The sequence below is a fragment of the Oncorhynchus nerka genome, linkage group LG1, assembly GCF_034236695.1.
Source record: "Oncorhynchus nerka isolate Pitt River linkage group LG1, Oner_Uvic_2.0, whole genome shotgun sequence".
NCBI classification, from domain to species: Eukaryota; Metazoa; Chordata; class Actinopteri; order Salmoniformes; family Salmonidae; genus Oncorhynchus; species Oncorhynchus nerka.
In genome coordinates, this window is record NC_088396.1 from 31,646,353 (window position 1) to 31,660,312 (window position 13,960).

Consider the following 13,960-nt stretch of genomic DNA (forward strand, 5'->3'; position numbering starts at 1 on the left):
TTTGTAACCCAGAAAAAAGTTTTAAACTTGCAAAATTGAGCCCTGTTTTCAAATGATTATACTTTGAAAAAAACTGTTGCAGATTATGCACATCACTATTCTGTTCTATTTTATTCTGTTATATTACATATTTTACTATAAATGGGTGTCTGGACTAATGGTTTGGGAAATAACAGCGTCTTGTCTGTTAATTAACAAAACAAGGCTATGCAATTGCACAGCTATAGGCTTCTTCAAGCAAGCGCCACTGCTGAGGTTACTGCCTTTCTGAAGATTGTGTTCCATGATATAATATAACCAGTTGATATTACGGGTTAGATAAATTCATCTGAAATGGTGCTTGCTTTTTATTGACTGACTCGACAAAACATTAGGAACACCTGATCTTTCCACGACAGACTGACCAGGTGAAAGTTATGATCCCTTACTGATGTCACCTTCAATCAGTGTAGATGAAGGGGAGGAGGTTTAAATCCTGCTTTTTAAGCCTTGAGACATGGATTGTGTATGTGTGCAATTCAGAGAGTGAATGGGCAAGACAAAATATTTAAGTGCCTTTGAATGGGGTATAGTAGTTGGTGCCAGGTGCACTGTTTTGAGTGTGTCAAGAACTGCAACTCTGCTGGGTTTTTCACACTGCAGTTTTCCATATGTATCAAGAATGGTCCACCACCCTAAAGACATCCAGCCAACTTGGCACAACTGTGGGAATCATTGGAGTCAGCATGGGCCAGCATCCTTGTGGAATGCTTTCGATTCCATACCCCGATGAATTGAGCCTGTTCTGAGGGCAAAATGGGGTGGAACGCAATATTAGGAAGGTGTTCCTAATGTTTTCTACACAGTGTATATGAGGCAATTTTAAGAATTAAGAGTCATCTGTAATGGTTATGATTAATTAGGCATTGTTGAACACTGTTGGCATAGGCCTATAGATAAATGTGAATATCTTTGTGTTAATCCAGTGCAGGCCTACTTGTGTACTCTGAAAAGAACAATGGGAGAACTCTGAACAGTAAAAAAAACAAATGCCCATCCCTAGTACCTAGTAGCCTACTACATCATTCCTTCTAAATATACATTTAATTATTCTAACTCATTTGGTGTTTCTTTACAGACTGAGATGAGGTTTTGTGTGTAATTATAGTAAGGTGGTAAGTGTATTGTTAGTGTTCAAGTAGGCCCCAGTATATTGCTATTCTGAAACAGTATGAGGTGAGTATGTGTGTGTGTGTAGTTATTAGAGTGTGTGTAATTGAGGTATGGGCTGTCTGATTAAACCCTGCTGCTCTCACTGAGACTGAGACAGCAGTGGTCGTTAACATTACTCCCTCAGTCGGCTGTACTACCACACACTCATGAGAGCTCTCGGCTGTTCCACTAGCAGTAGTAGCAGTACCAGGATTGACTTGGGATCAACTCATACAGGACACACTCCTAAAGGACTCATACAGGATCTCTTGACAACAGGAGGCCACGCATTAACACTGACAGTCTCATACAGTGACAGGCACAAACGTATGTTAGTCAACCAGTGGTGTCTAGTGAGGCTACGGCTGAGGGACCGGGGAAGAGTTTTTCAACGGAGCTGGCGGCTGGTACTACTAATGCTGCTACAGCTGCTGCCTACACATAGAAGATTCTGGACTATATGGAAGGCTTCCTGGTCTCCAAGGTAACACACATAGATACACCCACATAGGATTCAAGTCCCATTCTCAGGCACTGTTTGATGGTTGTGTGTTTTACCCTGTCCTCTCTCCCCAGACCCTGTTTACAGTGTGTGAGATGGGTTTATTTGATCTGCTGGCCTCGTCACGGCGCCCCCGTCTCTAGAGGAGGTAGTGCAGGTAATCAGGGCCAGCCTGAGCGGTACTGAGAAGCTGTATCTGACCCGGTCCATCCACTACAGCTCCAAGACTATCTACCTCTGCTGGCACTACCTGATTGATGCTGTGAGGTGAGTCCTCTCACCCGAGTTGTGTTCACCAAGGAGAACATGTTTGGACAAGTATTGAAAGAGGTACCTGAACTTGTCCTGTATGATTAAAAAAAGAGATGTGATTGTTTATTCAGATTCTAACTCAGTATAAGTGATTGTTTCTCCCCAGGGAAGGCAGTAACCAGTATGAGAAGGCATTTGGTGTCAAAGTTGATGATTTGTTTGAAGCCATGTACAGGTGAGACGTACACACACACACATACAGCTCTTAACATTTAACATTAACATTTAAGTCATTTAGCAGACGCTCTTATCCAGAGCGACTTACAAATTGGTGCATTCACCTTATGACATCCAGTGGAACAGTAGTGCATCTAAATCTTTTAAGGGGGGTGAGAGGGATTACTTTATCCTATCCTAGGTATTCCTTAAAGAGGTGGGGTTTCAGGTGTCTCCGGAAGGTGGTGATTGACTCCGCTGTCCTGGCGTCGTGAGGGAGTTTGTTCCACCATTGGGGGCCAGAGCAGCGAACAGTTTTGACTGGGCTGAGCGGGAACTGTACTTCCTCAGTGGTAGGGAGGCGAGCAGGCCAGAGGTGGATGAACGCAGTGCCCTTGTTTGGGTGTAGGGCCTGATCAGAGCCTGGAGGTACTGAGGTGCCGTTCCCCTCACAGCTCTGTAGGCAAGCACCATGGTCTTGTAGCGGATGCGAGCTTCAACTGGAAGCCAGTGGAGAGAGCGGAGGAGCGGGGTGACGTGAGAGAACTTGGGAAGGTTGAACACCAGACGGGCTGCGGCGTTCTGGATGAGTTGTAGGGGTTTAATGGCACAGGCAGGGAGCCCAGCCAACAGCGAGTTGCAGTAATCCAGACGGGAGATGACAAGTGCCTGGATTAGGACCTGCGCCGCTTCCTGTGTGAGGCAGGGTCGTACTCTGCGGATGTTGTAGAGCATGAACCTACAGGAACGGGCCACCGCCTTGATGTTAGTTGAGAACGACAGGGTGTTGTCCAGGATCACGCCAAGGTTCTTAGCGCTCTGGGAGGAGGACACAATGGAGTTGTCAACCGTGATGGCGAGATCATGGAACGGGCAGTCCTTCCCCGGGAGGAAGAGCAGCCCGTCTTGCCGAGGTTCAGCTTGAGGTGGTGATCCGTCATCCACACTGATATGTCTGCCAGACATGCAGAGATGCGATTCGCCACCTGGTCATCAGAAGGGGGAAAGGAGAAGATTAATTGTGTGTCGTCTGCATAGCAATGATAGGAGAGACCATGTGAGGTTATGACAGAGCCAAGTGACTTGGTGTATAGCGAGAATAGGAGAGGGCCTAGAACAGAGCCCTGGGGGACACCAGTGGTGAGAGCACGTGGTGTGGAGACGGATTCTCGCCACGCCACCTGGTAGGAGCGACCTGTCAGGTAGGACGCAATCCAAGCGTGGGCCGCGCCGGAGATGCCCAACTCGGAGAGGGTGGAGAGGAGGATCTGATGGTTCACAGTATCGAAGGCAGCCGATAGGTCTAGAAGGATGAGAGCAGAGGAGAGAGAGTTAGCTTTAGCAGTGCGGAGCGCCTCCGTGATACAGAGAAGAGCAGTCTCAGTTGAATGACTAGTCTTGAAACCTGACTGATTTGGATCAAGAAGGTCATTCTGAGAGAGATAGCGGGAGAGCTGGCCAAGGACGGCACGTTCAAGAGTTTTGGAGAGAAAAGAAAGAAGGGATACTGGTCTGTAGTTGTTGACATCGGAGGGATCGAGTGTAGGTTTTTTCAGAAGGGGTGCAACTCTCGCTCTCTTGAAGACGGAAGGGACGTAGCCAGCGGTCAGGGATGAGTTGATGAGCGAGGTGAGGTAAGGGAGAAGGTCTCCGGAAATGGTCTGGAGAAGAGAGGAGGGGATAGGGTCAAGCGGGCAGGTTGTCACAAGCGGGCAGGCCGTCACAAGACGCGAGATTTCATCTGGAGAGAGAGGGGAGAAAGAGGTCAGAGCACAGGGTAGAGCAGTGTGAGCAGAACCAGCGGTGTCGTTTGACTTAGCAAACGAGGATCGGATGTCGTCGACCTTCTTTTCAAAATGGTTGACGAAGTCATCTGCAGAGAGGGAGGAGGGGGAGGGGGAGGAGGATTCAGGAGGGAGGAGAAGGTTGCAAAGAGCTTCCTAGGGTTAGAGGCAGATGCTTGGAATTTAGAGTGGTAGAAAGTGGCTTTAGCAGCAGAGAGAGAAGAGGAAAATGTAGAGAGGAGGGAGTGAAAGGATGTCAGGTCCGCAGGGAGGCGAGTTTTCCTCCATTTCCGCTCGGCTGCCCGGAGCCCTGTTCTGTGAGCTCGCAATGAGTCGTCGAGCCACGGAGCGGGAGGGGAGGACCGAGCCGGCCTGGAGGATAGGGGACATAGAGAGTCAAAGGATGCAGAAAGGGAGGAGAGGAGGGTTGAGGAGGCAGAATCAGGAGATAGGTTGGAGAAGGTTTGAGCAGAGGGAAGAGATGATAGGATGGAAGAGGAGAGAGTAGCGGGGGAGAGAGAGCGAAGGTTGGGACGGCGCGATACCATCCGAGTAGGGGCAGTGTGGGAAGTGTTGGATGAGAGCGAGAGGGAAAAGGATACAAGGTAGTGGTCCTCTTCATCTCTACCCCTTCCCTCTCTCTCCATCTTCTCCTTCTCCTCCACTCTCTCTCTCTATCTCTCTCCCCCTCTGCTTTCCTGCCTGGTGAAAAAGTATCAGTGAAGTGAGAAAAGATTAGGAAAGTGAGAAGTTGTAGAATGGCCTTGAGCTTCACAGTCAATCTAATGATAATAATTAACTTGTTATGGTTCAGTGATTTTGTAGTCTAGGATTACAAGTTAAAGGATTTATTTCAGAACCAAGCACTTTGTCTTCCTTACCCGGTCTCTCTCTGCCTGGTGTCTGTCAGTCGTCATTGGCTGTGTGACAGGCGGGGAAGGAGGAATGTGGAGGAATCAGAGTTGTGAAATCATTCACAGCTATCTGGTACTGTATGTGTGGAGAGGTTTGTGTGTGTGTAAGCATGTCTGTGTGTGTGTTTGTTTGTTTGTTTTGGGGATATGATTGACTCTGGAAATGGGGGAGACAGCTGATTGAAGCTCTGCCTTCAGCATGTGTTTTAAAAATGTGTCTGCATGCACATACAGGGGGGAGAACAAGTATTTGATACACTGCCGATTTTGCAGGTTTTCCTACTTACCAAGCATGTAGAGGTCTGTCATTTTTATCATAGGTACACAACTGTGAGAGACGGAATCTAAAACAAAAATCCAGAAAATCACATCTGGAACATCTGTGGTCGAGACGTACTGACTGCCTTCGACCTCTCACCTTTCAGAATCATCTACTGTACAACCTCAGGGGTGAGGAAAACCTGTAAGACACTGTGTGCGTGCTATGCAGAGGCGACCATCTGGATGATCCCATGTGATTTTCTGATTTTTTTTCCAGTGGAGGAAAAAAAGTTTATATTTGTTGTTGAAGTTTCTCTGTAATACTACTAGCCACAAAGCAAATGTATGAAGTTGGATTTAGCCCAAATAGGTTTCCAACCTCATAATTAGCTACGAAGAAATCAGTCGGACTTCAGAGTCTTTTCTATCCAATACTAATAATAATATGCATATATTAGCATCTGGGACTGAATAGGAGGTAGTTCACTCTGGGCACGCTATTCATCCAAAAGTGAAAATGCTGCCCCCTATCCCAAACAGGTTTAAACAAACTAAATATGCTTCTCTGTATCTCTGCTCAAATCTGGGTAAAATATTTAAAGGAATTTCAGTCTTATTCAGTACATTTAGTTATTGCTTGCTTTTCTAAAGTCTACCAACCTTAGCAGCAGGCATGCCATCTAAAATAGTTAGACCAGCCAGCTACTGGCTGTGTTTTTGTGACTTGGCTCTGACCTAACATAATCATATGTTGTTCTTTCACTGTAAAGCCTTTTTTAAATCGGACATGATGGGTAGAATAACAAGAAGTTTCTCTTTCATTTGCTGTATTGGACTTGTTAATGTGTGAAAGTTACATATTTAAAAAAATATATTTCTGAAATTCGCACGCTGCCTTTTCAGCGGAATGTTGTCGAGGGGTTCCGCTAGAGGAACGCCTGCGCTAGAAATGTTTTAAAAAAGAACCACCATACAGACAGCTCAAGAGGAATGCTTAGATATCCAGAAAAATAAACACATTAAGGATAATGATTGTGGCTTTAGATTCCAGGAAAAAGCTTTCAGGTGTTTGAGAAATGCAGAATTATCCAACTTCCCAACAAGGGACCTAGCCCCTCTCCGGACCAACCCCCAGCCGTCCTCACGTACATTGTACCCCCTCTGATTTTTGGAGTGCATGACGCCCCTGTGTGTGTTTGTGTGTATGTAAAGGGGACAATATTAACATGATATTGTAGGAAAATAACTCCAAAGACCACAGGGGGTAGCTGTGCAGCTGTACGAGCTGAGAGGAGTTGGGATCTGACACACACACACACACACACACACACACATTGTGGAAAGAGAGGAAGAGTCTAGGGAGATAAAAAGTTATGTGTGTTGTGTTTCACTTTCATTCTGTTTTGTTATTTTCGCTTCTTTGATTCCTTTTCTCCCCTGTCCTGCTGTATTGAACTATTTGTGTGTGTGTGATGTGTGTGTGTGTGTGATGTGATGTGAGAGTGTGTGTGTTCAGAATACAGATTCCACTAAACAATGTTCTTCTAAACCTCACCCAACCTCAGGGCTAAACAGTCTCCCAGACAGGCCAGGTTTCTGCTGCTTACTGATCTCTATGTGTCTCTGTAGACACTGTTTGGGTGTAAACCCCACATAGAGATCACACATAGAGATCACACATCACAAACATACACCAGGGCTGGGCGGGCTCTCCTGGGACTCAGCACCTCATTGGTCATTTGTGGATTATTGATCCACCAAATAGTCCTGCCCCCAGGTCGAACGTAATGTCCATTAGTCAGTAACAGTGTATAGGTTACCGTGACAACACGATCACCTGGTTTACCCTCTCCGGTGCCCAGGCTGTTTATTCATGTGATTATAATACTCTGATCCTATATTACACATCACTGCATCTATCTCTCTCTTTAGGTTGTAGTGGAGCCCTAGCCAAGAAATATGTGTTGACGTACCCAGAATGCAGTTGACGATCTTTGAAATCCAGAGAACGCTTTGTTACCGTCGACAACCAATCAATGACCTCAGACAAAGCGATGGGAGGAGCCCGTAACAAGTTCTATCCTAAGTTATCTTTGTCATTGACTGACAGCATTGTATGTATAGTGGACTTTTTCAAAGACGAGTTGCTAGAAGCTGACCTCTACATTCTGGCGAGAATCCTTCATGACTGGAAGGACACACAGCATAGAACTACTGAGAAGTCTACAGGGCCTGCAAACCAACTATACACACCCTCTTCCATCCCCCTCTCTCTCCTTCAGTCATTCTCTCTGATGAGAAAGATCAGATGCGATTTGACTCTCCTTACTCTTCCGCACCCCCCTTCTTCGCCTTGGGTGACTGTGTCAACAAAAGCATCCTGTCAGACAAGCCCACAAATACATACATACACACACACGCACTTACACACGCACACAATCTCTGGCCTTTGAGAGCTCTGCTGTAGCCATAAGCTTGCTACATAACACACTCACACATTTGCAAGTACATAACACACACACACACATATTCTGCATAACAATGAAGATATTGTTTAACCTTCAGCTCAACCTTCTGCTAGAAACAAACAGCAAGCAGCAGTCTGGGTATGACAACTGTCATGACTGACCATGAGAATCCAAAAAGGTCAGATCAGGTTTGCAATTAATCATTTCAATCAGACCCCCTCTTAACTGTAGAGGGGGAAGGAAAGAACTAGTGGGGATTAACAACTCACGTCCTGTTGTAAATGAACAGCTTACAGCTCCCCCCCTACTTTGTGCAATTTCCGCCTGAAGACATACCCACATCTAACAGCCTGTAGCTCAGGCACAGAACCAAGGATATGCATATTCTTGGTACCATTTGAAAGGAAACACTCTGAAGTTTGTGTACATGTGAATTGAATGTAGGAGAATATAACACAATAGATCTGGTTTAGATAAAACAATGAAGAAAACCATACGATTTTTATTGTTGTATCATCATCTTTAAAATGAACAAGATAAAACAAACGTTCAGATAGGATGATGGGGACAATTTCAGTGAAAAATATAAGAGGGCATCAGTACTTATGCAAAGTTTCAGAATGATCACTTCCAAAATGAGTGTGCTACATGACATTTATCATGAAGTCACCCAGGTGTCCCACACAAGTAGCCCAAATGTACCCAAGTGGCCAAAATGGTGAAGGTATACATTTTGAAACAAATAACTATATACAAAATACCAAAATGGTATTCTAACCCCCCCCCAAGAATTGAGGGAAAAAAATGGGGGGGGGGGGGGATATATACATTTACAAAATAACATGGGTAACTATTTACACACTTTCAATATTTGGAAGACCCTCAGTCCTCTATCAAATCAAATCAATTTATATAGCCCCAGCCTAAAACCCCAAACAGCAAGCAATGCAGGTGTAGAAGCACGGTGGCTAGGTAAAACTCCCTAGAAAGGCAAAAACCTAGGAAGAGAGGAACCAGGTTATGAGGGGTGGCCAGTCCTCTTCTGGCTGTGCCGGGTGGAGATCACAGTGGTTGTAGAGGGTACAACAGGACAGCACCTCAAGAGTAAAAATGAACAGTTTAGGGTTCCATAGTCACAGGCAGAACAGTTGAAACTGAAACAGCGGCAAGGCCAGGTGGACTGGGGACCGCAAGGAGTCATCATGTCAGGTAGTCCTTACGCATGGTCCTAGGGCTCAGGTCCTCCGAGAGAGAGAAAGAGAGAATTAGAGAGAGCATACTTAAATTCACACAGGACACCGGATAAGACTCCCATTCGGAGTCAGTGTCACTGTGAAAGAAAATGTTCAGTTAGAATAGTTTCACATATGAGCCCTGTATCAACAGGTATAATAAACAGATATATATAGAGAGTTGAAGGTTGAATATATTAGGTTGAATATATTATTATAACCTGCTAGATCTACTGTCTCTTTTATATTATGACATTTCAGCTAGATCTACTCTCTCTATTATATTATGACAGACCAGCTAGATCTACTGTCTTTATTATATTACAACAGACCAGCTGTATCTACTGTCTCCATTTCACTTTGGCCATTGATGTGTTCCTGCCCTCTCCTCAACAGCCTCAAATAGGCTATTTCATGTGGGTTGGGGTGGGGCGGCAGACACACATCTCACATTTCATGACATTACATGTTTATATATTGCTTCTAAAATGTAAAAAAAAATCACAAATAATATTTTATATGATTAATTTCAAACAAGGGCATTAGCATGATAAGAACTTACCAGTCCAAAACGATGTCCTCTCTCGTTCAAAAAATATTCCTCCACAATCGCTAAATGAATCGGCCTACAACAATCTCTGTCTCACCTTCCCAATCAATTTATTCTAAAATTGTGTGAACATCTGTATATCTAGACTTAGATTTAGCTTTCCCTGACTTAGAGCCAATAATGATTGATATATAAACAGCTGAATCTGTGCGTTCACCAAACAATGCAGTGCGTAATATGTGCTTCTCCTTCCGGTATGAAACTTCAATAGCGAATGACTCACTTTACGCTGGAGTTTACTACATGGGTTGGTCTTACAACACATAAACATGGCGTATTGCCGTTTAGCTCAACTCATTGGCTATCTACCCAGCTAGATTTCAAGACAATCAGTGGTCATTGGTTTAAAAGACAGTCAATCAATGAAACAGCGGGCAAATCATTGGTGCACAGTGATGTCATTACTTGTTGTCTTCAAATCAGTTTATTTCAGTCAATACATCCCGCGAAATGGCCCATCTGGGGCCTGTTGCACAAAAGTAGAATTAAGACATCCGGGATAAATGACTCAGCTGAGCTCAATGAAGCCAAAACATGTGCGTCCAGGCTTAATTGGTTGCACAAAGACCAAGCCAGGATGAGCAGACACGGATTCATTAAGCCAGGTGAAACCAATCCTGGATAGGTGCGCGCTCACGGCTCACTCAAATAGACCCCGCCACAGATCACAGATTAACTGATTTACCATGGCAACTAGAGCCGCGTACTTTTCCCCGTCGGAAGCACAAATCCTCATGGAGGCATACGAGGAGGTAAAAGATATAATTAAGAAGAAAGGCAACACCGCCACAGTGATAAAGCAAAGAGAAAAAGCGTGGCAAAGTATTGCAGACCGCCTGAATGCGTAAGTAGTGCACAATTACACACTCACCGCTCCGCTGAAACATCACAATTACAATTGAAATATTTAATTCACATCTCCAGAAATGCAGTTGTACTGTAATTATGAAACGGTTAAATTTTTAATTGAAATGCACTGCAGATATGAGTGAAATTGTGTAAAGTAACTCCATCACACTGTATAAAGCTATGATAAATTTTTTGATATTTTTACTGAAAACAAGACAAAAATACCAAGTAATTTTTTGCAGTGTGACTCCATTAAATGTGTGTGTGTGTGTGTGTGTGTGTGTGTGTGTGTAGATTAAACATGAACGGGCCAAAACGGACATGGCAGCAGGTCAAAATCAAATACAAGAACATTCTGCAGAATGGTATGGTCCCTGACTAATATTTAACAAAGCACAAGCATATATTGTATCCAGAAGGTGCCTGCTCACACATTGTCTGTACTGTTTTAGCAGTGAAAAAGAATACCCACAGACAAGGCACGGGTGGTGGGTCACCAAAGGCTGACCTTACCCCAGCAGAGGACATGGCCTTGGAGCTAAATAAAGGCAGGCCCGTCTTAAGAGGGGATCCCTGGGGGGAAAGAGACGAGCATAGGTTCCTCCCAAGATGCCACCCGCTTCATTCAAGGTATGTCCTTCCATCTCTACATGGGATACAACCACATTCATATTGAATCAATTTGGACTGTCTGACTTTGGTTTACCTATTGCCTTGCAGTGCCTGGCAGCACTGTGTTCCTGTTAGAGCCACCAGCACAAGCACCAGACGATGCTGATCCAGTGAGTACTCCATCAAAGGCATACTGTAGGCCTGGCATGTCTTGTCTACTAGCTTCAATATGAATCCGATTAAATGTGATAGGGTGAAGGCCCCAGTGCAGCAGCAACAGCACATGATGGAGACGATGATGAGGAGGAGACCATCTCTCTGGATTCCAGAAGGCATGAGGTATCATGTTAAGACTGTGAAAGTACTATTTACTCTACAATGGTGAGGAGTCCTCATCAAAATCAAAAAATCTAATTTCTTTTACAGGACCCAGATGCTATACAGTGGGAAAACCAGCCTGGCAACATAGTGCGTATTAATAAAAGGACACCACATCCTGCCAAATTCCAGCTGCGCTAATTGTATTGTGTTCACAGAGCTCACAAGCTATCAGAAAGTTGTATGGCAACCACCTCCGGCGCCAAATAGAACTGGCAGACATAGACATTCAGTACAAGAAGAAAAAGATGGAAAATCTTGCACTGGAGTCCGAAATAAAAAAGAGGACAATTAGGAAACTGGACCTTGAAATAAAAAAACTTGAGAGGGAGGTGAGATATGCCTTCAATGTACACTGTATGCTAACTGTAACACAAATGTATTAATCATTATTTTTCTTTCCTCCCCCAGCTCCAAGAAGATGACACAGCTCAAAATAAAAATTAGGTATATTCTCGTAAAGTCAAGTGAGCCATGAGATATGAGCTCTTATTGTGAGCACACAGGACGGTGGCATCTTTCTAAGGTTTTTTTTATTTTCCCAGCAATCAGTACAACCAAGTCATCGTTATAAGGCATCGCCCTCTTTTGCCCACCCCCCCAGCACCAGGTGTGGCCACTAGCCTATATGAAGGCCCAAAATTGTGTGTTCCTTTCTGCTCTGACAATGGCATGCCCATTCGTGCGAGATGTGGTGGATGAAGAAGCACTTGTGCTGAGGAGAGCCTTCAGGCGAGAAAGGGTCTTCAGGGACCGGTTGGACCCACTGGCCTTCCCTGATGACCATCTATATGAAAGATACAGGTTTTCTGCAGATGGCATCAGGTATCTATGCAGACTACTGGGTCCCAGGATTAAGCACCGCACTGCACGGAGCCATGCACTGAGTGTGGAGCAAATGGTTTGTGTGGCCTTGCGCTTTTTTGCTAGTGGAGCCTTCCTGTACTCAGTGGGGATGCAGAACAGCTGAACAAGGCCACAATTTGCCGCACAATAAGGAGTGTGTGTCTGGCTATCAAAGCATTAGCAGATGTCTTCATCTCCTTCCCTGGCCACAGAAGACTCTGTGACATCAAAGAGGAGTTCTATAGGATTGCAGGTAAGAGGATCTACAAATTACAGGACAACTGTTAACACATAGTAGGATACTCATTACTTTGTGTGACAGGTTTCCCCAATGTCATTGGTGCAGTGGACTGCACACACATAAGGATAAAAGCCCCTCAGGTGCCCATGAGGCCGATTTTGTGAATAGGAAATCCTTTCACAGCATTAATGTTCAGGTGAACATAACTTTTTGATATTGTCCATTGACGAACACTCTGCATTGCCAGTGATGTGCATTGATTGGTGTAATATTCCTCATCTTATGATTTCAGATGGTCTGCAATGCTGACTGTGTGATCAGCAATGTTGTGGCAAAATGGCCTGGCTCAGTCCATGACTCCAGAATCTTTCGGGCCTCTGAAATCTATCAGTGCCTATCACAAGGTAAGCCACACAACCCCTATTTATAACCATCATGGCTGTGTCAAGAATATCACTGTGTTTATGAGGTAGTAATGATGAGATTTTGTGTTGACAGGTGAATTCTCTGGTGTGTTGCTGGGAGACAGGGGTATGGCTGCCAGCCTTTTCTCCTGACACCTTTCACAGACCCCCAGGAAGCACAGCAGGCCTACAACCATGCCCATGCCAGGACCAGGGCCAGAGTTGAAATGACCTTTGGCCTCCTGAAGGCACGCTTTCACTGCCTTCACAAATTAAGGGTCAGCCCTGTTAGGGCATGTGATATTACTGTGGCTTGTGCTGTCTCTCCACAATGTGGCCTGCCTGAGGAAGGAGAGGGCCCCCAGAGTGCCACCAGCCATGGACTGGGACAATCCGGCAATCTTCCCTGATGACGACAGTGGTCGGCTGCTGAGGGACCAATATGTGTTGAATTATTTTAGTTAGTATGTGTGCTTTCAATTTTGGTTAAATATGTCCTGCGGTGGCAGAGGAATTTGGTTTTTTTGGGTTCGTTTTTTGACGAATTTGGCCTCTTATGATGTTTGTGCGGTATACTGTGTGTAATACAAGGCTGCAGGGAGGCTACTGCATCCATTCATTTGTCTGTTCAGTTGATGTGTATGGATTTGTCCTGCATTTATTTTAGTGTGCAGACATGCAGGGTGTATTATATACAGACCTTTGAATGTGTATGTATCATTTTGTATAATATGCTTGGATTCTGTGCTTTCCATCTTGTAGAGTCACTGTGACTTCAGTTTCGAAAGGAGCTGATGGTTTACCTGCTTTGTTTTGTCCTTATTCAATAAAGGAACATAATGTTACACATTGTGTTTTTATATTCATATGGAATGTGTATTTGTTTATATGACAGAGTACTAGGGCCACACTGAAGAAAAAGGATAAAGTCATAAATTTATGAGGCTGGTTCTTTCTGCAGAAAAGCTACATATTGTTTTTACAGTTTTGATACTTATGACAATGTGATACTTAATATTCTGGCACATCAGCATGTCTTTGTTTATGAAACCATACTGAAGTACAATTTCACGAAATGCCCCACATCTGTCATTTTAACAACTGTCCTCCTTTAAAACAACTGGTTACAATATTATGACTTGTGTTTTTTTCCCCTCTGTGGCCCTAATATTCTATCATTTTATACATAGCCTTATAGTC

At 44.4% G+C, this 13,960-nt stretch overlaps 1 protein-coding gene and 2 long non-coding RNA genes across 5 annotated transcripts; 2 read left to right on the forward strand and 1 right to left on the reverse strand.

The window, feature by feature from the left end:
- The first annotated feature begins 496 nt into the window (after window positions 1–496).
- LOC115109521 (acetylserotonin O-methyltransferase-like) lies at window positions 497–7,573 on the forward strand. Its single transcript, XM_065008900.1, has 6 exons — window positions 497–505; window positions 1,637–1,675; window positions 1,768–1,820; window positions 1,865–1,960; window positions 2,112–2,180; window positions 7,126–7,573. Exons 1-6 carry the CDS (start codon window positions 497–499, stop codon window positions 7,571–7,573), a joined length of 714 nt encoding a protein of 237 aa, XP_064864972.1.
- Window positions 7,574–8,056: 483 nt separating this feature from the next.
- Window positions 8,057–9,643, reverse strand: LOC135572588 (uncharacterized). The gene is made up of 2 exons (XR_010464431.1): window positions 9,383–9,643; window positions 8,057–8,830 (listed from the first exon to the last, which is right to left on the reverse strand). It is a non-coding gene; the product is annotated as an uncharacterized LOC135572588 (long non-coding RNA).
- A 241-nt stretch (window positions 9,644–9,884) lies between these two features.
- On the forward strand, window positions 9,885–13,626 carry LOC135571496 (uncharacterized). Of its 3 annotated transcripts, none has more exons than XR_010463868.1 (9): window positions 9,885–10,644; window positions 10,732–10,909; window positions 11,000–11,061; window positions 11,144–11,230; window positions 11,318–11,601; window positions 11,681–11,716; window positions 11,815–12,368; window positions 12,649–12,760; window positions 12,855–13,626. It is a non-coding gene; the product is annotated as an uncharacterized LOC135571496 (long non-coding RNA). The 3 variants fall into 3 exon arrangements; XR_010463867.1 differs by having other exon boundaries at window positions 11,318–11,359; window positions 11,428–11,601; window positions 11,681–12,368; XR_010463866.1 differs by having other exon boundaries at window positions 11,681–12,368.
- The last annotated feature ends 334 nt before the right edge of the window (window positions 13,627–13,960 follow it).